The 27,639-nt window shown below is 42.8% G+C and overlaps 1 protein-coding gene and 1 long non-coding RNA gene across 2 annotated transcripts; both read left to right on the forward strand.

Annotated features, from left to right (window-relative positions):
* The first annotated feature begins 11,995 nt into the window (after positions 1–11,995).
* LOC148595139 (uncharacterized) lies at positions 11,996–15,977 on the forward strand. Its single transcript, XR_015913225.1, has 2 exons — positions 11,996–12,082; positions 15,767–15,977. It is a non-coding gene; the product is annotated as an uncharacterized LOC148595139 (long non-coding RNA).
* A 2,324-nt stretch (positions 15,978–18,301) lies between these two features.
* On the forward strand, positions 18,302–26,735 carry HMGB1 (high mobility group box 1). The gene is made up of 5 exons (XM_088522186.1): positions 18,302–18,482; positions 21,073–21,234; positions 21,444–21,589; positions 22,658–22,832; positions 24,764–26,735. Exons 2-5 carry the CDS (start codon positions 21,085–21,087, stop codon positions 24,947–24,949), a joined length of 657 nt encoding a protein of 218 aa, XP_088378312.1. The 5' UTR covers positions 18,302–18,482; positions 21,073–21,084; the 3' UTR covers positions 24,950–26,735.
* Positions 26,736–27,639: the final 904 nt, after the last annotated feature.

Consider the following 27,639-nt stretch of genomic DNA (forward strand, 5'->3'; position numbering starts at 1 on the left):
TCATATTTATATTGATCACTTAGATATTTTATCTTATTTCTTATCAAATTTTTATCCAGGATGAAACGGTGCCCATCCTTTTATAATAGAGGCTCTGCTAGCTAACAGTATGTCCCTTAGCTATTTGTTAGTCTTTCCTGAAAAAACCCCACCTCTTGTTTCAGCTTGGTGTGTGAATTGCTTGTGTTATTGCACTTCACTTGTTTCAGTCCAAGTGAGGCGGGCTAGCAATTAACCAATATTTAAATGCTGGCATCATCTACCAGCATATTGGAGAGCAGTAGATGAAGGAAAGGGGAGAGCTAGGAGTGAAAGGGACAGTCACCTCTTCATGTGGCCACATCTGGAGGAGTGCGTGGCCAGTGCTTGCCTAGTAGCATCTTATGCTCAACTTGCATAGAAATGGAATGATTTTCCTGAGTCCAAATTAGTAAATCTCTCCTCTTTTTTTTTTATGGTATTTTTGTGGCCAAAGTGTGTGTGTGTTGTAGTTATATTGGTGCTTTTGTATACGTGTTTTTATTTTAAGTGAAAGGCTTTTAACCAACCCTTGATTTTCCCCAGTACATTTTGAACATGGACATATAATTTGTGACTTTCTAGAAATACTGGAATGGTGTGTCTTTTTTGTAATGAGAAAATACAGATATTACACATAGTTGACATCTTTTAGAATTCTTTTTTTTCCCATTTTGCCTTAGCAGCAACTTTTATCTCACTTCAGGTTTTGAAAGAACTTGTTTCCTATTCCTGGGCAGAACAGATCCAGAGTGAGAACATCTTCAACACTTAGCAGTTTTTTTCTGTTTCTTTTGTAAATCAATCCCGCCATGACTTTTGCTCTTGCTTATTGTTTGCACTAGGATTAGATTTCCAAATTTGTGTAAAGGACTCCTATTTGATTCAAATAATCTCTTGAAGCTCACTGTTTTCTCATAATATTTTATTCTCTTTTTTTTCCCAGCAATAAACAGGTTTTTGGAAACTCATGATTTTTCCTAGTATCATCCAAAATCTATCTAGGGATTTTACTTCCTTATTTTGGACTTTAAGGACCTTCTTCCTGTTAGTGCAATCCCCCTTTTAAAAGGGTATATTTAAAGTACAATAAAGACGGGACAGAGAAGCAAGCTTGTAGGATCTGGATTCTTGCATATGCCAAGGAACTCCTTATATTCCTTAATTTTGTTTTATAAGTCTTACATTTTTTTTCATCAAATATTTCAGAAAACTCTCAGCAGATTATTACAACATGTCTCTCACGTGACAAGAGTTTCCATGGTCTGTTTTGCTCCTTGCCCTCCCCTTCTCTGCCAAAAATTGCGTGTGCATCCTGGGCCCACATGTACCTTCCCGTCGTTTGTACTCTCCTCCCACTTTCAGAGTGTTGGATTTTATTGGTGCTTTATCTGACATTCAGCCTGGGCTGGCACCAGCTGCTTTTTTCTCACGAACTCATTTCCAGCTCTTTGTTATAGAGTTAAGGAAGCTAGAAAATTATAAAATTAAGGTTGTTGCAAGACTGTACACCTTCTACCTGCCACGCGTGTATAATTATACACGAATTACAAAATCAGATGCTATTTAATAAAATACTCTCTAGAGTTATAAGATGGTTTGTATTACTTTAAAGCGTTATTTGGGTATCCACATTCCCTGTGATGCTGGGCTACACAAGCATAAAGAAAACAGTAATAATAAATTAGAACTCCCTGTCACTCTAAAAACTTCCACTTTAAATATAACAGTTGAAAACAAAAAATACGTGGATGAAAAGGGAAATAAGAGGAGTTGAGGGATAATGCTCACGTCCCATAACTTAGCTACCTCAGTCTTAGCCTGCCTAATCAAATTAGGGTGTCTCCATAGTTAATGGAAAGAATGGCCTTCCATCCAAGGAGCCTCTCTCCCTTTATCCATCTTCTCCATCAACCGCTTGCCCACTTAGTGGTATGTATATCTACCTTCTTATCACAGCTCTTGATGAAGAGCAGTAGTCTGATTACTGTGATAGTTTAGTTGTTAATTTTGCTTTCTTACAGGTATCTTAGTAAGCTGACTTTCAGACAGAGCTTTGACAAAAAGCAGTGAAGTGTGTTTTCAAATGTTGAAGGCCATTTCCTTCAAGAGCACAGAGTAAAACAGGAGAAGACCCTAGAGATTTGTTTAAAAGTTATTGTGGGTGAACAGAGGGCCAGAAGCTGGACTCTAGGTACTGCATGACATATAGGAGACACATCTCTAAGAAAAAGTTGAAATAATAACCTAGAGTTGTTGAAGTACTTCAGTTAAACAATAAACAATTCAGACTGGGTGATCTAATGGTTTTCTTGGCCTTATTCTTTTATGAAAGTTGGCCTCCCTTCAACTCTGAACAAAACAGAGCTGACTTCCTGATGAAGATTAAGGAACAATAGATACAGCAGTGATAGCCAGGCAGGGCCTTGAAAGTGGAGATGTATAACATAGTAAACATGAAAGGAAAAGTGTGAAAGGAAAACATTAAAGGAAAGTGGGAAAGCTGTGAAGGCAGTGACATGCTCTCAAAGTGGAAAAGAGTCTTTGCAGCAGTATTTATTCTGAATGAGTATGAGGGAAAGCAGCTTCTTAAGAGCAGTTGCTCACAAATGCTGCTGAATCAAAATATGATTATGAGAACCTAGCAATCTGTTAGTTCATCGGAAGAATTAAGAAAAGTACTGTCCTGAAAATGTCATGCTGAAAGTATCTGCCAGGTACGAACACTGCGTGAATCTTAGGATCAGGAGTAAATGCAGGGTCTAAGGTGATGCTCAAGTTACTGGTCTGAGCAACAGGCAGGAGGATGATGTAGTGTGCAGGTAATTATATGCTACTAGTAATTCTCATTCATCTGAAAACCTTAACTATTTTCAAATATAGTTGAATTACTTATTGGGTGTTCTTCACTCTGCTTATGATTGCTTCCCAAATAACATAGTTTAGACTATTTTCCAACTTGCCACCAACGACTGTGCTGGGTTTGATTGTTTAGTTTGATTTGCAATGTTGCAGTAGGACAGCTACCATGAAAAGGTCCTTTTTACCTTTGCTGCAAATGCACTAATGTTTGTATTTGGCTCATAGTAACAATGAGCACCAAGTACAGTCATTTCTTCACAATTAAATTAGTAAGTCAAGTTTCCAAAAGCGATATTCCATAATACCTTACTAATGTAATTAACTGATTCAGTTCCTTGCTCTGTGTCCTGCTTGGTTATGTAAGAATTCTTGCCAGGAGGAGGAAGTGCTCAGTTTGCGTGAGGCCCTTACAGCTACTTTCTATACCAATTGCATTGGTCCTTTTCCTTCCTTATTCAGCATGTGCTGGAATTCACAGGTGGAAAAGGGTGCATCTGGCTAGAGGAAATGTATCTGTGCTTTACTAATTTTCCATTGGCTTAAGCCTGCCAGGGTTAATAGCAAACAGGTGTGAATTAGATTTTTTTCTAGACTTCTCTGATGCGAAACAGAGATCAGGCAACTTTAGTATCAGGGAGGCATAACCTGAAAGAAAAAGGGCTTTGTGATTTTTTTCTTCTTAGTTTTAAAGTAGATTGATGCACTACACATCACCAGTTGTAGAAATGAAACCGATGATGTATTTTTGCAAGACAAGAAGAAATGTCTGAAGTGTCTGGCTGTGAAGAGTCCAGATGAAAACATTAAAATGTAAAGCATGTTCATGGCGAAGAGAAATTTTAAAATGGTGTTGCTCACAAACATGACGTTCTGAAAAGGACTTTGATACTGATGGCCCTGCAGTGATTCCAGCGGCTCAGGGGAGGAGCGGCGAGGGCCAGGCCCGGCTGCGGCAGGCCAGTCCTGCGGCCGCGCTCCCTCCAGGCCTCGCTGCCGAGCAGCGCGGGGCTGCCGTGCGCTGGGGGCCAGGAGAGCAGCCCGGCTGCCGGCCTCCCCATGCGGCCTCCCCACGCGCAGTGTGGACAGGCGCAGTGCCCGGGTGCCGGCCTCCCCGTGCGCAGTGCGGACAGGCGCAGTGCCTGGGTGCCGGCCTCCCCACGCGGCCTCCCCACGCGCAGTGCGGACAGGCGCAGCGCCCGGGTGCCGGCCTCCCCGCACGCAGTGTGGACAGGCACAGCGCCCGGGTGCCGGCCTCCCCACGCGGCCTCCCCACGCGCAGTGCGGACAGGCGCAGTGCCCGGGTGCCGGCCTCCCCGTGCGCAGTGCGGACAGGCGCAGTGCCCGGGGCCTTGCGAGGGCAGAGCAAGGCAGAGCCCTGCCGAGCTGCCGTTTGCACCCTGCCCCAGGGCACTTACAGTGGATTTAAGTCTGAAGGGAGGTCTGTCTTGAGACAAAACTCGGGCCCCGTAATCCAAACCTGTGGTTATATTTTGACACTATCTCTCCATGAGTGGCATATACAAACCAACATCTACCTTGAATGAACTTCAGATGTTCATGTCCTTCTATAGGTATCTTGGAAAAAAAAATAAGCCTATTATTTTATTTCATATGAAGATTCTTGGTGGATCTGAAAACACCAAGTAAAAAAAAAGTAAAATTAATTAGAGGTAGCTGATTCTCTAAACAGTTTTTTGGTCAGATGATATATTTATGTTGATTTGTTGTGTTCCATGCAGATCTCTGAAGGCACGACTATACTATAGTAAAGGGAGGAACAGTTTCATACTCCTAGACACTCTCAAAGAGGTAGTAACAGTGAAGGTGCCGAACATTTACAGGCAAACATTTACTGACGCATCAGCAGATCAGACCATTACACCCTTCAAAGATGATGAATCTACGGGAGGGTCGTAGGCAGACAGAAATCATAGATCCCTTCCTGTTTCCAAAGGATGGTGAGGACTGCTCCCAAAGTTCGAATGTAGGATATTGCACCGAACCCAGGCTATCCTGAGGAATTGTGCTATTGAACCAGCCATAAAGCTGGTATTACTCTTCTGCCTCTGCTGCCACTGTTAAATGTTCTGGTCATAGTAAAGCATATATTTCAGTGTGAGCTACCCTCCTTATAACTTACATTTGTGTGTGCGTGTGTGTATGTGTGAGGGAGAGAGATAATATTTTCTCATTGCCAAATATGTATCCTAGCTATATGGTACAGTGGGATATTATCAGTATGTCAGTGAGAAAACATCAGCATAAAAAAGTGACTTCATCTAACACACTGCCAAGATAGAACTCCCTACAACCTTCAGATGGGCAAGAGAGTGAATATTTTTATGGTAGTGCTACTGCTTTCTTTCTATTTTAGTGTTTTAAAATATGGTAGGATTACCTCGTTTTAGTTGTTGCCACCCTATTATGAGGAGGCTAAAAATCTGCATATCTAAAAGTGAGGAATTGATAATTAAGATAGAAATACCCTGTTACTGATTTTAGGCTACTCTTTTACCTAAAATAATAAAATAAATTATGTATAAGTATGAAAAAAAAACAGCAGCACAGTAGAGGTGAGCCACTAGAGGTGAGCAAATGGACTGCAGGTACTCATGTTTGCCTGAAGGAGAACATGCTGTGATCAATTAATCCTCTTGATTAATTGATATGTAAACCTCTTCATATATCTTGGTAGCTGTTCTCTATGGCTGCAGAGTATTACAATAAAAAATGTAAATTTTGCAACATTCTAGACACTCATATTATTTTTCTGTGACTAGTTTGGTATCTAATTATAGCCGTGCGCTGTGTTTACCTTTCATCCTTTTTCTGTTTACATATTTAGGCCCTAATCCTATCACTGTATTGTTCAAATGGACCTGTATATCCAAGGGGTCTGACTGAAATAAGGAAACTCTGAAAGACTGAAGCTTTTACTCTGAAGATGTTACTCAGAGCTCAAACCTATTTTTTAATTTTGTTCCTCTATCTATGTTCGCTTCTTACTCATGAGAATTACCCTATAAAATGGAACTGTCTCAGCATCTTTTCCCTATATACTTTAGTATCATTCATGTACTGTGAACTCTGGATATTGTCAGTCATGGTTAAAATATTTGTGTTGTCTCACTTAACAGAAACTCTTGATTGCTGCTGTTATTGTGTTATGTTTTCACATTTAATGACTTCCTACCTAAAAGGGAAGAGATATTCACTTGTTTTCCATAACTGTAGTATGAAACCTTCTCTTAATTCAGATTTTGAAGTCAGAGTAACTATTGGAACTTTATTCAGAACATTTTTTAAAGATGCTGGTAGATTTTGTTATTATTATTTGGGTACAACATACATTTATTTTATTTTGCAGTGTGCTATTTTCTTAGTAGCTTACTATTACAAAAAGCTTTCATTTGGTGGTACTCTGGGAGGTACATCAATAAAATAAGTACAAAAGGACATTAACTTTTACTAGCTGTTTTTGTTTTGGGGTTTTTTTGGACATAGTTATATGATATACTGTACAGCTGAGAGTGCAAATATTTTTATTTTTGTGAATCAGATAATATCTTTGGTTTACACTGAATATTGTTCCCTGTCCTATTCCATTTGACCACGTTGCAGTTTCATTGAGTACTAAAATCAAATAGCAATGTAACAAATTGGAAAAAAAAGCATAAATCAGTATAATAAATAATACGTCAGTATAAGAAATAGATGAAAATATCCCAAATTGTCTTGTATATAGAAAATCAAGTATCTTCTTTTTGTTATTGTACACTTGTTAAAATGTTATGTATAGGTTCACAGTATTTTGCCCATTTCCACAACCGGAGAGCACTGTTGTCCTGTTTCACCGGGGGAGAGCAGAGCTACTTGGTCGGTCAGTAGTGAAGTCAACCTGGTCAGCCGGGTCCTCCTGCCTTTTAACCACGCGCCTCCGGCTCTATTTCTCCATCGAAAGCCAAAGCTTACATTATAATCAGATGTTGATATTTCTGCATAAAAGGCCTAAGGTGCTTTGGTTTGGACTCCCGGAAAATGAGGAACACAGAGTTGTTGGCCCTCTGCCAAGGTGTTTGGTCTGACTTGCTCCTCATTCATAGAGCCCTATGGCAAAGGCAGAGGCAGAACCGAATGTTCCTGTGCGGCGTTCAACTGCCTTAACCACAGGCCCTCTGCTCTCTTCCTGTAGTTGTCTGTCTAGTTCTCCACACAATTTCTAGAGCAAGCCCATATAGGAACCTATAAATAATCTAATTTGATACACATCCCTTATTTCCTGAGCAGCGTATGGCCTGCGCACACGGGAGGCCACAGTCCTGGGGAAAAGTTCATGCAGTGGATCAGCACATGAGGCTGAATGCAGTGGCCATTACACACTAAAACTTTGTAAGGAAATAACCTTACGATAATGTAGCTCACTAAGCTGTAGTTTGAAATGTTTTTAACAAGAAGTAAGAAAAAAAGCAAGTGTTATTATATGTAATTGCAACTATTTCCATATGTAGCATTTGAATGTGAATGCTCTCAGAGGGAGGAGAGGGAGATAGAAGTCTGTGTAATAAACAAAATAGATCGACCTGTTTTGCCCTTGAATCTCAGGAACTGTCTGTGAATGTTCACCCCACCTTTTCTCCCCTCTTCAGCATTCCCAACCTTGGAAGTTACCTTTTCTGAAGATTCCTGTTGCAATATGTGTTGCACGATGGTCCCAGCTTCCCAGAGAGGTGTTCACAATCACTTGGGGATGTTTGGTGCATTGACATAATCTGCTAATAGTGTAAGTAGTGGAATGGAAATAAATGAAGCACTCCTCAGGCTTCGCTGTTTCCTCCCTGCTATAAGCTCCACAGTGCCTAACATCTGGTGACAGAGCCATGGTAGCAAGAGTCACTAGCTAATCTCTGTATTTTTAAGCTAGAGTTGATTATGGTGATGGGGGTTTTGCAGGGGTGGGGGAGAATCTTTAATAAGCCATGGTCTATGTTTTATTTCTTGTTGATTTCTCTCTTATGTCTCTTAGCCTGAGCTTTAGTGGCTGGGCTAGTGATTTTCGGTGAGAAAAACAAAACAGCCATATAATTCCCTTGGGCATTATGCACAATCTTTTTTTTTCTTTTTTCCACAAATAAGGCAGCAAACTCAGATGTCCTGCAGACATCATTGAAGTTGATATTGAGAAATACAAATAGGGAAGTTGAGAAATAGGGAAATTTCATTCAAGCCACTCTTTAGGATTCATTGAAGTCTTGAAGTCACTTGAAAAATTATGTCAATTCTACCAGTGTTTTGTTATGAGAAAAAAATCAAACCCCTATTTTTAACACTTTGTTTTTCTTTCTTTATGGATCACTTTTCAAAGTTGTTTCACTGCTGTGGGTAAGTTTTGAGAGTAAGAAGAATCAGTCTTGACAGAGCAGAAATACCTTAAGCCAGTGTCTCAACCCAGCAGCTTGTATTGTGAAACTGTGGCTTGAACCTGCTGCCTGTCATACTGAATGATACTATGTCATTGATTTATTGTGATATTTCATCTTACACTTTGCATGTAACCTTTTGGCAGGGTTTGTCTTTAATTCATTTGTTTGTTTTTGTTTAACGGCACCAAGCATGAGCGAGACCTGATCCATGACTTGGCTTCCTAGAACTAAGATAATACAAGTAGTAATCACGCCTGCTGCTAAGAATTTTCTGCCTTATTTCTGTTTGCATTTGTTTGCCTTCAGCTTCCAGTCATTGATTCTTGTTATGCCTTTCTCTGATAGATTAAAGAGCTGTTTAGCACTCACTATTTTCTCCCCAGGAACATGTTTTTACCCTGTAATCAAGTTACCTCTTTTTTTTTTCTTCTCCCTCTTCTTTTTTTTTTGGGATAAGCTAAACAGATGGAACTTTTAATGGTTCTCTCATTTTTTCCCTCATATTCTTAGATGATTTTGTGGCTCTTTTCTATTCTTTATATTTTTTTTCTGTTTTTAAAAAAAAAAGAGAGAAAAAAAGAGACATAAAACTGTATGTTACCAGTAACATACACAGAAGTAAAATTACTTTACTACTCAGTTACTCCTGTGTTTGTATGTTCATAAATTGATGTTTTTGTGAGGTTCAATTAAATAAACATCTATTTAATTTAATATTTATTATTAGAGGACAGAATAAGATGGAATGCTTTAAAAGCATTACAATGCTTCATAAACTTCAAAAGGACTATCAATTCTGCAAGAATGGTGTGTAGGAGTGCTTGCAAGAGCATTTGTTTGTGCTGAGATTTTTAGGGAGATAGAACTGAAATAAAAGTTAAAAAAAATCTTAATTGTAAAAAAATCATACATCAAAACCGTAAGTGCTATAGATAACATAATACATAGCTTTTATTGCAAAAATTTGGTGGGAATGAATGCAAAAAAAAAAAAACACGACTTCGTTAGGAGGAAACTGTCTGGGCAACTGGAAAAAGAAACTGTGAATGGGTGTGAATGTATGCATTCTTTGAATCCGTTTAATCCAATGAGTAGTCACTTGCTTACATTTGGAAACGCAAGAGCGGTTACATAGTTTAACAGTTGCATGTTATACTGTAGTAGAGAAAATATGATAGTATCAAGAATCTTTTTGTTATGAAAAGCAATCATCATTAAGAGTTCAAACAGCTAAAATCTGTGGCTTGCTATTTCAAAGAACCTTTTGAAAGTTTTGCTACTGCAGTATGGTTTTTTACCAAAGGAGGCTATTCCTTTTGGGTTTTATCCCTACTGTGGGAAAAAAAAAAAAAAAAGGTTAAAATAATTTTTCTTCAAGTAGACTAACCAGATGCCTGCAAGGTCTAAACATCTTGGCCTATTCAGCCTACTGAAGACTTACATGAATATCAGCATCTAAATGGAATCTGTGCTTTTAGATCCGCACTGATGCCTCACAGAAGCCTTCACATTTTAGTGAAAATGAACAAGACTGTTTAAGCTCTTAGTGCTACGGATGAGCCTACTGCAACTCTCTCTACTATTATTTTTATACAATTTGCAGGTCGCCAAGGTGACTTTCTGTCCAAATTATCATCCTTTTTTACTTTCAAAGAATATGCATCTCCTTTGTGGCAACATTTCCTCAATGAAACTTGGAACATATTCAAAGTAAAGACTTAATTTGTTTCGACAAAATGAAAGCCCATGAAGACTTGGTAAGTGTAGGGGGAAAAAAGGGAAAATTAAATAACATAAAAGAATGTAAAATTCTTTAAATTGCCTGGAAAGGGAGTGAAGGGGACTAAGGAAAGAAAAAACAGGCAGGTGACTTCTAGTTAAGAAAAATCTGAATTTAAAAAGGATACTTTGCAGTTGTGTTAATCACAATATTAATCCTAGATTTTGGCAGCACAGAGTGACTTGGGGTAGACATTGTCTCCATGCAGCAGTGCCCACAGAGTCCTTTTTAAAACAGCTATTTGTTGTTAGCGATGGCTGAAGAGGCTTGCCTTTGAATGCAAGCTTGATCAGTATAAAGAATATAATTTCTTACATCCTCGATTTCCTCAGTTTTCTCTGAGTATCTACATCCTGGAATAGAAACCTTCAGTAAAGGCCTCTGGAGAAGTAGAGAGTAGAAGAGACTGAATGATTATCATAGAAACTGGAGACAGCATCAGTGAGAATCCCTAGCGTGACTTTATTTCTTTGAACTTCAGTGTAAGAGGTGATTCCCCGTTTTAATTCCTGATTAACTGGGAAAACTGTTGATAAGTATTGCAACAAGGCAGCCCCACTGGAGTATAATATGTCCTGGTGTAAGCTGGAGTTTACTAGAGCAGACTGGGGGGTGGCCACTCAGGCAGAGGGCAGAAAAATGACTCTCCTTTTAAACAGTGCTCCTGGTAAATGTGTGGTGAGCATGCACAGCTGACAATGCATTTTCCAGCTTACATTTGCACAGTAGCATGGGGAAAAATGAGGAGGAAAAAAAGGGCGGGGGGGGGACAGAAATCAGAACGGTTAACACAGGATAACATTTTCATGATGTGTCTTGGACCCTCCCTTCTTGTGCCCTCCTCATGTGGCCAGCCTCCTGGTTTAAAAACTGTTGACGCTGACTCCTGCCCTGCTGTGTGAGACTTGGATACTTAATCTTTAAGCAGTGTACTGCATAAGGCATTTTTTCTATAAAGCATTTTGCAGTCTGAGTGGAAATGCCTCCTTAAAAAAATTATTCCTAAAAGCCCACCATCCATGTAAGAGAATATGTGTGGTAATAGTTTGTTTTGCAAACTGCAAGAATTCAGGTAGGTTGGAATAGTCACAGAGGAGAGATGACAACATTTCAGAATTTGGGGCAGAGGTGGATTTATTTCTCTTTTATGTGTTTTTCTGTGCTTAAAAGACCACTTTGAGATGCTTTACTCCAGTAGAAAAGCTTCAGCATGAGACAAGTTGGAAAAAAAAAAAAAAAGAGAGAAATGTTATTCTTTCAGTAGACCCCAGAGTCGACTTTTCCAATAGTTCCAGTGAGTTGTATCTGGAGAATCACGATGTTCTTAGTGTTTATCCAGCAAAGACTGTGGTAACCAAAGGCTGCCTCCTTTAATTCATTTAGTAAATGCTAACGTAATATTGTAGAGCTGTAGCATCGTATATTGTATAGCATTCCACAAAGTTCTAGTGATCGATCACTGAGTGTCTAGAGATCCATTAAAGTAGTAATCAAACACACCCTTGTCCATAAGGATCCCTTTTTGATATTTTTAGCACTTACGCACTTTCTTGAGTACTGTATCTCATTGAGAAGTTAGCAACTTAATGTTGCTGAAGATGCATAAAATTCTCTGAATGACTGAGAAACGCTGCATCTCCTACCTTTGCGTCCTCAGGGATGAGGTGGATGGTGTTCAGTGGAAATCACATTCAGCTAAAGGGCAAGACTGTCCTTCTGTCAAACTACTGTGGTTCATTTTTGAAGCTGTAAGTCAATGGCTGTTTTCTCCAGCAGTTCCTGGAACTGCTTGTGTGCAGTGTAGATATCACAGTAGATACTATATTGTTATCAGATAAAGTGATGTGTACTACATTTTCTATTTCTTCAGATACCTACCAACACCCTATAAATTCACATTGTTTTCTTCTCTTGTAGAGACAATACCAAATCAAGCTGTGGATTATACCAAGTCATGGAGTAGGCTCTAGGATTTCTAATGCCTGGGATTGCTGGTGCTAAGGTATTTTCTATGCGTTGAGAAATAGACTGCTTTAGGTGGTTCAGTCTGTGCTGCAGATATGAAGAGTGTTCTGTAAAAAGGACCAGAGTGCAGGTCTGAGCGATGTTTGTATATTGCGTATTTTCAGAAAATGAACATCAGAGCTGTGTCCCACTATTATACCTTGCCCAAGGAATCTTCCAAACTATCATAAAGCATTGAAGTCTCTCAAAAGGAGTTCCAGAGGTGAGGGAACATGTCTCCATGAATGTTTTGGGGTGCATAAAATAAGAGCAAAAGAAATCTAATGTATTTTCACATCACCTGAGGCCTCATAGGATTCTGCCTGTTCAGGTGTAGAAGCCTAATAACAGGGTCAGCATCAGAGTCTGCCTACTTCCAGACTGGAGTGAGGAAGACTGAGTAGTAATATCTTTAGAGGAGAGTCAGAGAAGGAGGACAGCAGCGTCTTGCATTCATCAGAAGGAGGCACAACAGCTGATAACTCCATTCTTGGTGGCAGAGTGTAAAATGCCATAATCAGCTTGGAGATCTTGGAAAGGATTGGCTTGGAGAGGAAAGCAATGTTTCCAGAAAGCTGAAAGGACAAGCAGATGTTGTACTACCTGTGGTGTTCTCAGCAAAGCAAGCATCTTCACAAGTCAGCAATTTCAAAAATAGTGCAGTTCTTGAAGAACATTTATTGAACTCCTGTTTGCTTTTGGAGCTGAACACAATTCCCATCTGTATGAAACTCTGCATGAAGAACTTCACGGAGTTACTCAAAGAACTCACGTGCTTATATGTAGGGAATAAAATGTTGAAGGAACCGCATGTCATAATAGTAAATAATTATCATTAGTGTTACCATGAAATTAATACTATATGCATTTTCACTGTGAAAAAAGGGTTCCTGGAGTAATGAATATCCAAAGAAAAGTCCACAGTAATGTATTTTCATCAATTTGTTTTACCCACTTCAAATGGAGCAGTGTGAGTGTATTATGGTATAAAATATATTTTCCTACATGTTTTACTGTAGATCTATTACATCCTTAAAAATATCAGTTATCCATTCCATAGATAAGAACACTGTGTAAGCACTGGGTCTGATTTAAGAGCGTATCAGCAAGCTGTAGAAATGATGCGATTGTCTGCAGGGCCCACATGTCAACAAAAATCAGCTGGTTCACAAATCACCAGAAATCACGGCAGCAGCACCAGTCCCATCCCTGGTCTCTGGCTGCTTCTCCCGACCACTTCGTTTAGTCATCCGAGGTCACCTTGTTTGGCCGCTACCTCTCTTCACTTGCTGCTTACTCACACACCTAGAATAGCCAGGCACTCATCCACGTTGAAAGGACAAGTGGCCTTCTGGAACCCCCTTCTCCAGATAATGCTCAGTTATGGAAGAAAGTCAGCATATAGGCAGATTACTTTATGCAATCTGAACAAATCCAGCTGGAAAGGTAAAGCAAAGCACATTCCAGGCATTTTTACTATTAGGAGACCTACTAAGTCTCATTTCTTTGACAGCAGTCTTTCTTTTTTACAGAAATGTTTTTAAGGAGACATTTGAAGAAGTATCTTGTGAAGATTTTGAATTAGACACTGGAGAAAACATGGTTATAAGTCTGTATCTGTTAAGAAACTGAGAATTGTGCTCATATGGGCTGCGTCCAGGATTGCACTGCAGCCTCAGGAAAAGGGCAGGCAGAGGCATCACTACCCAGCTACCTGGGTGCATAATTGCAAGTACTCTAAAACAAGAGTGACAATTTAAATCATCAGCTGCTCCATCGTAAGGACATGCGGCCAGGTGCCCTTTCTCCACAGAGGTTTTGCTCTCATTTTGAGATGAAAATGCAACATTTTTGTTAAGAAATTTTTTCAAAACTCATCAGAACAACCTAGTAGTGGCTTGTGGATTTGACTGCCAAGCTACTTTTTGCTGTGCCATTTTCACCATAATACACTCTTAATCTTAACCTGGAGAAACAATGATCTCTTTCGTCTGGAGAGAGCACAGAATGACAAAACCCAGAGTTCCCATGACTCTTTTTGTTGTCAAAGAAATCTATTAAATCATCTGACTTCCAGCCAGGAACGATGGGGAGTAGGCAGCGTTCTCCACAGAAAGCAGGATCTGCCAAGGAGAAGGGGGCTGCATGGCCGCCTGAGTCCCTTGGCCCAGGGGAGTGTGTGGCCCTGTCCTGAACAGTTCCTGTGTCCTCACGTGGGTTCCTCCCCTCACGCCATCCCTGAGCTCAGAGGCTTGCTAAGTCGTATGGCTCGGCTTCCTTGAGAATACAGTTGAACAAAGAGGAATCTTGCCAGGTTATTTCAGAAAGCTGCGAAGAAGGCAGATATCCACTCTGCATTTCTCTCTTGGTTAGGTTTCACTTTCGCCCAGACAATCTCTGTGACCTGAATTCCTTGGGACTCTCCATCACTGTTTGCTTTGTTAGAAGTCTTCAGTCGTGAGTGAAAAATGACATTCTGAAGTAAGAGCATAATCTTAAATACATAAAAGAAAGCTTCTCTATATTCATCTTCATTTAATTGAAACTTTCTTGTTACCTGCTCAGTAACTACATTATTTAGAAGAACAACTCTGTCTTTGGAGAGGCCTTATTCTTACTAGCGCTAAAGAAAATGGAAAATTAAGAACTTGTTTTGTAAACAAATGTATGGCTGATATTTTCATCCAAGTTCAGCTTGCCTGGCATAGAAAGGAAGTTGAAGCAAAATACAACTTCCAAACTTTCCTACTAGAGGTTTTGAAGCAAGTCGAAAACTATTAAAACTACACACAAACACAGATACTGTAGTCCTGTTCTTTCTTTGCAATGCAGCATCTAATCCATGTGACTTTTCCCAAAGTATACGCTAGTTTGCAAAACAACAAAATTACTACATGGGGATTTTGAAACTTCCTGTGCAGCTACAGACTTTTTTTTTTTCTTTTTCTTTTTCTTTTTTTCCCCAGAGCAGTCATACTGTACTGTAATGACTCTGTGGACAAAGCCTCTTAACCTCTTTGTGTGAAATCTAGGGTGGTTCATGTTATCCAAGTCATCTCGGTGACTGCACCTGTTCTGTGGACTGTTAACTTAAAACAGATTTTGACTTCAATGTAGTTTTCAAAAGGAAGCATATTTGTAAGTACCAGAAGGGACGTGGCACAGCATGAACAAGAGGAGAAACCTACTGCTTCCATTAAAAAATGCTAGTTTGCAATTGATGAATAAATGCTTTTTATTTCTGTATTCAAGGGCAGCAGAGGAAGACTCCTCAGACTGTGGAAACCTACAGGCCTTAGACTATAGACAGTGCAGGTGGAGGAAAAGCTTTATAAGAGCATGTCATGTAGTCAGAATCTCTACATTCACATATTTCTTACAATGACATTTTAAAGGTTATCTCTTACCTTTCTCTAAATTGTTTGCTCTAGACAACTGCTGGGGATAAATGCCTTCCCTTTCCTTCATTTCAGGCCTCATTTTCAAGGAAGAGTCTTTGAAGACACTCAGTGTGAGCAGAGTTATTAGCTACTGTACACTAGGCCAAATAAATACTTTTTACGATATATATTATATATAAATACAAGGTTTAAATTCTAATATATAAACCAGATAAATTAATTTTCCTTAAGACAGAAATATTACTATTCCTTACTGTCTGTGTATTTTCACATGATTTCAGGTATCAGAGCTGCTCAGAACTGCCTGTCTTCCTGATGAGTCTCTTCCCAAATAGGACAGTTTTAGTATTAGAATGATTATTAAGGAGTCTTTGACTTCCAAAAAGCACCTCTTTCCCATGACAAACAATAGTTCTGAAGAAGAATTTGGGATTTTTGTGTCTTTTCATAAGCAGTATTTTAAAGGAAACATCAACTAAAGAAGGAGAAAAATCAGAGGCAACAGCTCTGACCAAACAACAGCAAGTGGTGGAGGCATTGGATCTGGACCAGTGTCAGTGGCCTGGATCTTGTTGGGTCCCAGTCTAATTGCAGAGATCAGATCACAGAATCACCAAAGGGTCGAATTGGGAGACCATCTAGTCCAACCCCTGCTTGGCAAGCAGGGTCATCCAGAGCACATTTTACTCAAGAATTAAGCCAGGGAAGAAACAAACTGCATTTTTGTATGTCATATCACCCATTGTGGCACTGAGACCAGTCACTGGTGTTTATCTCTGGACTGACACTTAGCATAGAGGTAAGGATGTTGCTCTACTTTAGCAGGAAAATGGCTTCTAATAGATCAACACTTAATTTCCTCAACCAAGGGACTTGCTCATTTGCAACTTACTTCAGTTGTAACACTGTTTCATAAACACTGGAGAACTATTATCCCATCTAAAGGAGAAAGAAGGGGCACAAAGGCTTGCTCAAGAGTCATCAAATAGTAAGTCTGTAGCAAAGCCAACTCTTCAAGTGACTTCCATGGCTTATGTGGAAGAGCGGACAGCGGTGTGAAGTGAGCACTTGGGTTCATAGGATTTTGTGAGGGGATTTCTCTGATATAGTTAAAATGATTCAGTGCACCTAATATGGATGCAAACAAGCAGAGAATCAAAGCATCCCCATGTAAAAGTGCACAGTGAACTACTCCCAGCATAATTATGTTGCTGTCTTTTAAAATCACATCCTTATCTAAATAAAGAGGATGCAAAAGATGCTAAGTAATTGAAATTAGACCTGGCAGCACTGGAAAATTGGTATAATTATGAGTATGATGTGGGCTTGGGGTTTTTTTATTTCTTAATTCTCAATATTTGTACAGCTTCCCAACTGCAAAGGCTTAAAGCTAGTAAACTGGAATTCTCTAAGGTTTTCTCTTATTGAGAATTATGCAAGAAGTATGAGACAGAATTAAAAGGCACCTTGTGTTGAATTTTAAGAATTAATTCACTTGTCAGTGTAGTTATTTTCTATGCTCCTGATAAAAAAAAAATAAGTTTATTTTGACAGATGATAATATGGAAACTCAATTTCATCTCACTGCAACTATTTTGTATTTCTGTATGCAAGGATAATGTACATCATGACTCTTTGCTTAACAGTATTTCTCAGTAACACCTATGTTTTATTACCAGTCACAAATGTTCACATGTGAGTAGTTATTTTTGACAACCTACTTATCATTTTTTTCATAATCTCTTTCTATGTGTAAAGTTTGTTGTCTAGAACACTAGGATTTGTCCTGTGTTCACATTTAGCCTGCAAAACTCTGAAGAATGTATAGATCATCCCTTCATACTACTCATATATAGTTAAAAAAGAAGGAATAACATTTTTTCCTATGTGTACCTGTCTAGCTCTCCCTGTTAGTTGGGACAGCATGCTGAGACCTTCCAGGGAGCATTTTTTGTGTTTATTGTAGCCATGATCTTCACGTGGTTACTTGCACCAGAGCAAGGTGGATGTGAACAGTTACTCATTCCTTTTGTAGGCTTATCTAGGCAATTTGTACAGTGCAAACGATGATGAAGAATTAAAGATAAAAGCAGACAAAGGAAGGGGAATGGGGGACAAATGAGATGCAGAGTTTCTGTTCGTTTAGCCTGTTGCTGCTCTTGGGTGCCCAAACTGGGTATGATGGCTAGAAACGCTAAAAACGTGGAGAACTGCTTGAAAAGCCCAACCAGCGCGTTTCTATTAAGGGTTGCACATGGGGTCATAAAGATTCTCTGGATTCTCAGTCTTACAGACTCTGGAATAACTTATCCACCTTCGGGGAGGCAGGGAAACAAGTATCGCGCAGGGCAGCCCATGCCGGCAACATCCCCCCGCCCGCGCCGCAGCCCCCAGCCAAGCCGCGCGCGGCCGCACGCGCGTGCCCGCCGGCCGCGAGCAGGAGCGGGAAAACGCGCGTGGGGGCGCGGGCCCTGCCGCGCCTCCCTTCCCGCGCCCCCTGCGGAGCGGCGCGGCCCGCGGGGCGGCCGCGGCCCCCGGGGAGGCGGGGGGTGCGCGGGGGGCGGCCGGGGCGCCGCGCGGGGGCCGCGCTCCTCGCGGGCGCAGCGCGCGCCGAGCAGCCGCCTCGGAACTCTGCGTCCCGCCGCCGCCCGGCTCCCTCCACTCACTTTTATATTTGCGCGCCCTTTCAATCCTCAGTGACGTGTCCCGCGCCGCGCCCAATCGGCGCGGCTCTCTGGTCAGGACAATGGAAGGGGCTCGGCCAATCGGCGCGGCGGCTGGCTTGGCGGCAGCCAATGGGCGCGGGGCTGTGTTGAGAGTAATGTTACCAGCGCTGAGAGTGTGAGGAGGCTGCGTATCGATCCCGCTCTCACAGCCATTGCGGTGCATTGGGCTACATAGAGACCCAGGCAGCACTGGGGGGCCGGCGCGCGCGGCCGGGCTAGCGTCTCTGGGGCTCGTGGGCCGAGCGAGGGCTGCGTGCGACTGTGACACGGGGTGAGTAGGCGCCGTGGGCCGGCGGGCCGGCCGCGCTCGCAGCCGCCCGGGGAGCCGCCGCTGCCCGCCTCGCCGCGCCGCGCCGCGCTGTGCCGTGCCGTGCCGTGCGGCGCCGCGCCGTGCCCGCCGCCGCCGCCTGGCTGCGGGGCAGCGCCGGCTCCCGCAGCCGCCACACAAAGGCGAGCGGGGCTGCGCGCACGGAGCCGCTTCCCGGGCGGCGAAGCCCCTGGGCCGGGGCGGGGCGGGGGCGCCGGGGGGAGCGGGCGACTTGGGCAACTGGGAGGGCAAGGGGCGAGGGGAGCGGCGGGCCGGGGGCGCCCGCGGCGGCGGGCGAGGCGGCGGCGGGGCGCGGAACGGAGCGGGCTGCGCCGTGCCCCGCCGTAAGCCGCTTACGGCTGCGCCTGGCCATGGCCACCGCTGCGGCGGCGGCGGCGGCAGCGGCGGGGCAGCGAGCGGGCGAGCGGCCGGGAGGCAGCGGGGGCCGCGGGCCGCGCCGGGAGCCGCCGCCGTGCCGGGCCCGGGGGGCGCGGGGGGCGCGGGCCGCGGGGCGGGGGAGCCGCTCGCCCCGGAGCTGCCGCGCTGTAACATGGCTGACGGGAGCCGCGAGCGAGAAAACAAGGCGAGCGGCGGCTGAGCAGCGAGGCGCTCGGGCGGGCGGGGGCGCAGTTCAGGGGAACTTTTTTTTTTTTTTCTCCCTTTTTTTTTTTTTTCCGGCTGCCGCCGCTCGCTCGGGCGAAGGGGCCGCGGCCGCACAGGGGGGTTTAAAAGTCCGGGCGCGCGGGCGGGCGGGCGCGGGGGTCGCCGCGGGGGCTGTGCCCGCTCCGCCGCGGCCCGCGCGGGCGCTGGAAGCGCCGGCCCCCCCGCGCCCCCCCGCCTGGCTCTCCCCGCTGCAATGGCTGAGCGTGTGCGCCAGGGCAGCGAGCGCGCTCACACAAAGGGACGGGAAGGGAAGGCTCGGGAGGAAGGAGCCATGTTCTGCGCGCGGGGCGCGGGCGACGCCAGCAGCGGCCATTCCGCGGCGCCGCCGCCCCCCGGCGCGGCCCCTCGGCGGGGGTCCCGCGGCCTCCGCTCCCCTCGGCTGCCGCCCCGGCGCGGGGTGTGCGGCGCTGCCGCCGCGGGGGGGCCTCCCCTCCCTCCCTCCTGCCCTTCCTCCCTCCCTCCTTCCCGCCCTCCTCGCTCGGCGCTCCTCGGCGCACAAAATGGAAGGAGCCTCGGCGGCGGGTGACCTCCCGCGCCACGAGCCTGCGCCATCGCCGCCGCGAGCGCCGCGGCCGCGCCGGGCCCGCGCCTCATGGCGGAGCGGGGCGAGGCGGCTCCGCGGGCCCCGCGCGGCCGCTTTGTGCTGCCCGCGGGGGAGGGGAGCGCGGCCCCCCGGGCGCCTTCGCCGGGCCCCGGCCCTGCCGCCGGAGCGGCCAAAATGGCGGGAAGGAGCCTTTTAAACGCGCCGCCGCGCCGGGCACTGTCACCGCTCCCGGTGTTTGTGTTTTTGTTCCCCCCTCCCCAGTCCGCGAAGCGTGTGCGAGGCCCCGGCGGCCGCGGGACCGCGTGGCCCGGGCGGCCTTGGGGGCGCCTCCGCGGCACGAGCCGCCCGGCTGCTCCGGCCGCTTGTTTACTTGATAGAAACTTCAAACCGGACGTGTTTAGTCACAGAGCAGAAATCTGCTTCTGTCTATCCGCCAAAGCGATAGGAAACGCTGCTCCTGTGGCAGTGCAGGCCGTGCTCCGCGCTGCCCTTTTTTTTTTAAATTTCTGCTGCACAGCAGAGTTTGTCAGGGCGCAAGTGGCTTTTTATTTTTTTTCCAGGGAGCCATGAAGAAATTCCCAGGATGTCTGTCTGGGGTGTAAAAGCCCCAGGAAGGTGTTTTTCATTCCCCCCCTCCGTGCACACACACACTCCCTGAAAGAGGCAGCGCGTCCTGGCCGCTCTGCCAGGCATATGTAAATGCCCATACTTTTCCAGTGCCCGGCTCGGTTACAACATGTTTGACGGGGAGCAGTGTCTCATCCTTGCGCTTCCAGATGCACACACGAAGACGGAGCATGTTCTCACAGTGCACTTGAAAGGGGGAATCAAGATAGATGGCATATGAAAATAATGTGCCTTTTAGATTTTACTTATTTATTGCACGTGAGCACCAAAGGTGTGCAGGGAACACATACTATACAGAGAAAGAGTTTAGTAGTTGAGACAGGGTATCAAGGTACTTTTTCCCCCCCATATAATTATTCCTATTTAGCATAGGCTATATTTGCAGAAATCCAGGAGTGCAGCAATCTCCACTGCATTAATGCCGGAACTTACCTATGATTTGGTTAGAGGAGATGTTCTTGTTTGCAAGAGACTGAAAGTGCAAGTTTTGAAGGCCCTTTGAGGTTCAGGTTGCATCTGCCAGATTACTTCAAGTAGAGGTGGGAGAAATCTTACACAAATTTTCCAGTAAAGAAACTTCTTACCATTATCATATGTCAGAATGCTGCTATGGCAGTTCTTACTCAGCATGATCATTCTTCACAGCCTTCTGCCATGGTGGGTGGATTTTAAAAATTTTAAAATTTGTGTGTGTGTGTGTTTTCTCCCACTGTGCTACAGAAAGCTATCAAAATGGGCAAAGGTGATCCTAAGAAGCCGAGAGGTAAAATGTCTTCGTACGCCTTCTTTGTGCAAACCTGCCGGGAGGAGCACAAGAAGAAACATCCAGATGCTTCAGTGAACTTCTCAGAGTTCTCAAAAAAGTGCTCAGAACGATGGAAGGTAGGAAGAAATAAGAGAGGGGAGGGGGAAAAAATAGACGCTTGAATAACTAGTATTATTCAAGATTGTGAATGATTTCTTTAAAAGTTAGTTTTTAGCTATGTATGAAGTACAGTTGTTAGACCAATAGTAGGTGAGTTGTTCTTGCCTTGCTAGAGTTTTGGAACCACATGCTTTTGAATCTTAGAGTCTCCCTTAATCCCCTACAGACTATGTCCTCTAAGGAGAAAGGAAAGTTTGAAGATATGGCAAAGGCTGACAAGCTTCGTTATGAAAAAGAAATGAAAAACTATGTACCACCTAAGGGGGAAACGAAAAAGAAGTTCAAGGATCCAAATGCACCGAAGAGGCCTCCGTAAGTAGATTTCCGCCTAGGTTATCCTGTTCATGCCCATCATGCTGCAGTGTGTCTGTAATATTTTATCCAGGTTTGGAAACTTCAGAAATACTTTTTTCTTCTTCTTTTTTTTTTCTTTCTTTCCTCCTCTCTGACTGTTGGTGTAAAGATCAGTAGATTTGTTTATTTATTTTCATTATAAATATTAGTTTTTTTTTTTTTTTTGATTGGTCAAATTTGGATAAAGTCAGAACATTTAGCATACGCCTTCATTGGCAGATGTAAAAATCTACACTATCATCTTTTTTCCAGTTTCTGTAACTGACAGTAATTCTTGTCTAAAATGGTAGTAATATTTCTGCCCCATTCACACAAAATTGGCTTGAACAAGATCTTTCTTTGGTGTTCCATTCAAAATAATAGGAATAATCTTCTATGAAACAGTTTCAGAAAAATAAAACCTCAGTCATTACAGAAAAGACTACTAACTTTTAAATTCTCATAGTATAGATGGATAAAATACTTTGTAGAGATGCATTTCTCTCTCCTTTTTTGTTTGTTTTTGTTTAATGAAGTTATAACACTGTAGGAAATAAGAGTACTTCCTGTAAAAATGAATGCTTTTGTTTGGGCAAATACTGTCATCTGGAAATCCTGATTTTCACAACAAATACTGTACTTTTTGTTACTCTGTCATTTTTAACAGTTACAACCTAACTTTTGCTTCCCCAGTGTCATTCAGTCATTCTGTTTTAAGATTTTGCTCTGCATAATATATATGTGTGCGTGTATATATATGTGTGTGTATATATATATATATGTATGTATGTATGTATGTTAACCCTTGGGATCCTGCTAGAAATCAGCTAGATGTGCATTAGTGCTTAGGTAAAGGCTGTGTTAAATTTTCAAAGTTTAACTATGAAGAAAGGCATTAGAACTAATGTTTGTCTCACTCAAAGGTGTTTTTACAAGGTATTTTTACAGTGCTCTTAAGAAACAGTAACAAAGTTTATATCTTTCTCTGTCTGCTACAGTAGGTTAAAGTCTAAAATTAAAATTCCCCCCACCCCCTTCCCTCCCCAGTTCGGCCTTCTTTTTGTTTTGCTCCGAGTTTCGTCCAAAAATCAAAGGAGAACATCCTGGTCTGTCCATTGGGGATGTTGCAAAGAAACTGGGAGAGATGTGGAACAACACCGCTGCAGATGACAAACAGCCTTACGAAAAAAAGGCTGCTAAGCTGAAGGAGAAATATGAAAAGGTAAATGTGGATGTTTGTGGTGAAGAGTTAGGGAGGAAAAACCTGCATTTATGCATCTTTCCCATCTAGCATATTCTAATGCTTTATGTTCTAACTTATGATATACTAATGACAAATATCATGTAGGAAAATACAGCTCAATGGGCACACTACTGATTAGTTATAACTAACTAAATTACAGTCCTTGGTGTTGAATTGTTTTCGCTCATCTGTAATTGGGGACCAGTGATACTATTGTGTCTGTACGGGCAATTGAAACAGTAGGTGACAACAGCAATAGTTTCTGAGTGAAGGCGGTATAATTAAGCAAGGTCAGTAAAGTTTTTGGAGGGGTTAGGTATTGAAGAATGTCCCTGAACGTTAGAATAATTGATAAAAATAAACTCAAATTGGCATTTATCTCTTCAGTAATAACAGATACCCAGTGCTAGCTTTATACACACCTTTTATTTTGTATCTGCTTTGTAGTAATTAACACAGTTAATGCACATGAAACGTGTCATACAGTTTCTTGTGTCATTTAGGGTAAATCCTGCCTTGACAGTTGAAGCTGCTGTGCCATGTTGCCACTCTGTAGTGTGTAACCACAGTAGGGGATACGCATTGGGAAGTGCCCTGGTAGCACTTAGCTTTGGTCAGCATTCACCTATAGCTAATGTACATGCCACAGCTATCCACCCATTCCTGAGCTGTGGCCTTTACCTGGGTGTCTGGCTTTGCTAGCGGTCAAAATCCTGCTAAAACTCTAGCATTAGTGACCAAGGTGGCTCTGTCTAGTCCTGAGTATTTGCTGGAGAGGAACTGTAGGAGTGGAAGGTATCCCCTGTTGGCCTTCCTGTGAGAGTTTTATGTAAACTCACCAATATGGCAATTATTTGTACATGCAACTACATCAAATGACTTGTAAGGCACTTCTAAAATAGTAGAAATATTCTTCATTAATGGAGATTTTTGTCTTTGCGAGTCTTGTCTATGTTTCTTGTGCTTACAAACTAATTTTTTTAAGGTGCAGTAACCTCAATGTTTCACTGATAGGCCTTTGACCGATAGTGAATATTTTATCTTCTAAAAATTTAATGCCCAGCCTTAGGAAACTGGAAAAGAGCTGTGGAGTTACTGGTAGAGTGTATACAGGGTGGAGAATATTTGAAGATTTTGACTGCTTGCCTAAAGTTGTTGACACTTCTTTATAGTCAGTGTGTTTTGAGTATTGCAGGTAAATTCTGTTGTGTACTTGTTATTTTTATTATTATTATTATTATTTTGGCATAAAACTGGGTAGCCCCTGGACAGTTTTGACTGGCCTGAGGCAGGAACTTGAATTTGTATGTTATAAACCACTAGAATAAATTTATTGCATGCAGAAGGTGGCACTGTCTACCCTTTAATCAAAGTTCTTGTACCTTTTATTTTGTAAACTTCAGTTAGGCAGAATTCTGTATAATTGCTCTTCGGTGAGGCATAACACAGCACATACAAGGCTATGCCGTTCTGGGGTGTTTTTGATGGCTAATTATAATTTCAAGTCTCGGATAAGGATTTTTTAATGCATTTCTTTAGCCACCATAGAACATAGGGGTGGAAAGGGACCGTGAGAGGTTTCCCTGCCTCATTCCTGGAAAGTGGGATCAGCTGAGCCTGTTTCATCCCAGGCAGCTGATTTTCCAGCTTGTTCCTAAAAGCCTACGAGCAGAGAATCCCCAGCACCCAGCGTGTTCTGGTGCACAAATATCACCTCAGTCTTAAAGGGTTTCTGTTTCTTTGGGTTTGTTTTTTGGTGTTGAGCCTCAGTTTAGTGTAACTGAAGCCACAACTCCTGGTCCCAGCGCTGTGGATGTGGAGAAGGGATTTCACAAGTACTGTTTGGAAGTGGTTTGGAGCACTGGGCTGGTTAAGTCTTTGAGAGATTCTTCCTGCTTTTCTCCTCCAAGGATATTGCTGCATACCGGGCCAAAGGGAAAGTTGATGCAGGCAAAAAAGTAGTTGCCAAGGCTGAGATGAGCAAGAAGAAGAAGGAGGAGGAGGAAGATGAGGATGAGGACGAAGAGGAGGAGGATGATGAAGAGCATGAAGAAGAGGAAGAGGAGGAGGACGAGGATGATGATGATGATGAATAAGTCTCTTTTGGAGCAATTTCTTTCTTGTCTATAAAGCATTTAACCCCCCTGTACACAACTCACTCCTTTTAAAGAAAAAAAAATTGAAATGTAAGGCTGTGTAAGATTTGTTTTTAAACTGTACAGTGTCTCTTTTTTTGTATAGTTAACACACTACCGAATGTGTCTTTAGATAGCCCTGTCCTTAGTGGTATTTCAATGGCCACTAACCTTGCCTGGTACAGTGTGGGGGTTGTAAATTGGCATGGGAGTTTAAAGCAGGTTCTTGTTGGTGCACAGCACAAATTAGTTATACATGGGGATGTAGTTCATTTTTCATCTTCAGTTGTCTCTGATGCATCATAAAAATAATTGTTGTTCTGTTAACTGAATACCACTCTGTAATTGCAAAAAGGAAAAAAAAAGTTGCAGCTGTTTTGTTGACATTCTGAATGCTTCTAAGTAAATACATTTTTTTATTAGTATTGTTGTCCTTTTAATAGGTGCCCTTGAGAAATCATTTTTTTTTCCTTTTTTTTTTTTTTTTTTTTTTTTGAGGGGAACTCATCTTTTGCTTTGTTGAATGCCCATTTGGGATCACGTGAATATTACAGTTTTCATCTTTCATTATAACCAGCTGATAAAGCTTTGATCTGCATACCCTGCATAATCATGATAGGGTAAGAAAAGAAATATATAGGCATACGATGAAAGAATATTCTTCCGTAACTGGAAACAAAACAAGAATTCTGTCTCAGCAAGCGGATATTTGTTCAGATTTTTGTGAAGTGTAATATTCTATTGAGTTGCATGAGTTTACCAGTCTTGGAGAGTTGAGAAGTATAGAGTTCAGTTTTGCAGTAGTGAGACACTTCTGGGGAGTGGGAGGAGACGTAACAAATTTGTCCTGGAAGGAGCCACGAGAAGAGCGTATGTCCACCCGGTGCAGGGACATCTACATGTGTGACTCTGTTACCATGTAATGGAAGTTGTATTTGTAAATCTCTGAACACTCGTGACAGACGAGCATACCGAAAATGTGTAAAGTTAAAAACAAAATTGCCATATTTTTTGGTGGCAGGTCTGGCGATGGCCACGGGCTTTATACCATGAAACTCTCCTGGTAGCAAATGGCCCATGAGAAATGATTTTTTCTTTCTAAGATTTCTATAAATGGTACCATTATTATTTGTTAAATCTATGTAAATTCATATTTGTATTCTTGAAATTCTAGTTTTAGCCCTTTAAACAAAGTTGTATATTGTCTCAAATTGAAAATGAGATAAGATGTATTTTTCCTGTTAGGTTTTATACCGCACTCTTGATGTTTGCCCATTTTTAAGTTAAATATAGCTGTATGGAAAAGTACATTTTATTAAATTTTGCATTAAAAAGTGAAATGTTTATGGTATACCAACAATGTCTAATTTGGTCAAATATAGTTCTCTTCCAAAACCAAAGCTAAGGGTTTTTTTGCATATTTAGTAAAACTTCAAGTGCTGGCAACTGTAACTATTTTCACATATACCTGCTTACCAGTTTGGGGGACAATTTGGCAATTTTTTGGTTACAAAATTATGGTTCTCTTAAGTGCCAGTGTTTAAAAAAAAAAAAGAAAAAAAAGAAAAAAAAAAGAAAAAAGCATTCTTGTAATTTTACACGCTTTTGTGATGGAGTATTGTTTTGTTATACAATTTTGACTTTCAGATTCTTATTTCAATTTGCATTTATGTATAACTTCAGGAGAAATATTGAACATCTGAATCCTGGATGATACTAATAAACTAATAATTGCAGAGGTTTTAAATACTTAGTTAAACGGCTCACTTAATATGATAAAAGTTTGGGGGTTTTGGTGTTTGCAGCTCTGCTGACCTCTTGGCTGTCTGTTTCACGCAGAAGAGTTGCACTGTTCAGAAGGTCTCTGTGGGGAAAGCAGTCGACTTAGGGCAGATCAGGCTTTTTTTTTTTTTTTCCCTAGCTGGATACCCTTTGGCGTGATGACAAGTGGTTCAAATAAATATTCTGTTCCGAAGGGTCTTTCTGCTTCCCTGAGTCACCAGAGAAAGGTTGCGGCGCTTCTTGCTCCAGAACGTGCTTAGGATCCCCGTGGCTTGTGCCTTTGCTCTCGGTGGTGACAAACGTAGCCAGGAGGATTTAGCTGCTGCTGGAAGCTGAGTGGGAGGCGCTGACCTCCCAGCGAGTCGCGGCGTCTGGCTTGGCAGGGGGCAAACAGGTTGGGAACACGAGGCTGAAGAGTGCAGGTGACGGAGGCTTCCGTTTCTGAGAAAAGGAATCCAAAATGCCGTTTTCCACGGTGTTCTCCATAGCCCTGCTGACGGGCGCTGGGCAGCATTGGCTTTGGAGAGCGCCACAACTCGTCTGGCCGCGCTCGTCCTGAGAGCAGCTGGTACCTGCACGTAGCGTCCCCTGACCCTGTGTCCCTGTGGGATTGAAGTTTTTAATCTTCTGGAAACCTCTTTTGTGGTTGAGACAACGAACCGCTATTTCTGGGGGACAGTGCCACAATTTGGTGGGCTCTCTTCTCGAAGGGTGCTTTGGAGGGGGCTTCCTGCCTTGCCGAGCGCCCCGAGTATCTCGGGTAGTTAGGAAATCCTGTTAGCAAAACCTCAGCCTTGTGCTCAGCAGCTAGGTCAGGCTTTGCTGCAAGATTACTGATCTGAGGTCAGTGATTACTGACACTTTTGCTT

This window comes from Tinamus guttatus, unplaced genomic scaffold, assembly GCF_059628265.1.
Source record: "Tinamus guttatus ecotype Peru unplaced genomic scaffold, ASM5962826v1 Tinamus_guttatus_pri_ptg000150l, whole genome shotgun sequence".
In the NCBI taxonomy this organism is placed as follows: domain Eukaryota; kingdom Metazoa; phylum Chordata; class Aves; order Tinamiformes; family Tinamidae; genus Tinamus; species Tinamus guttatus.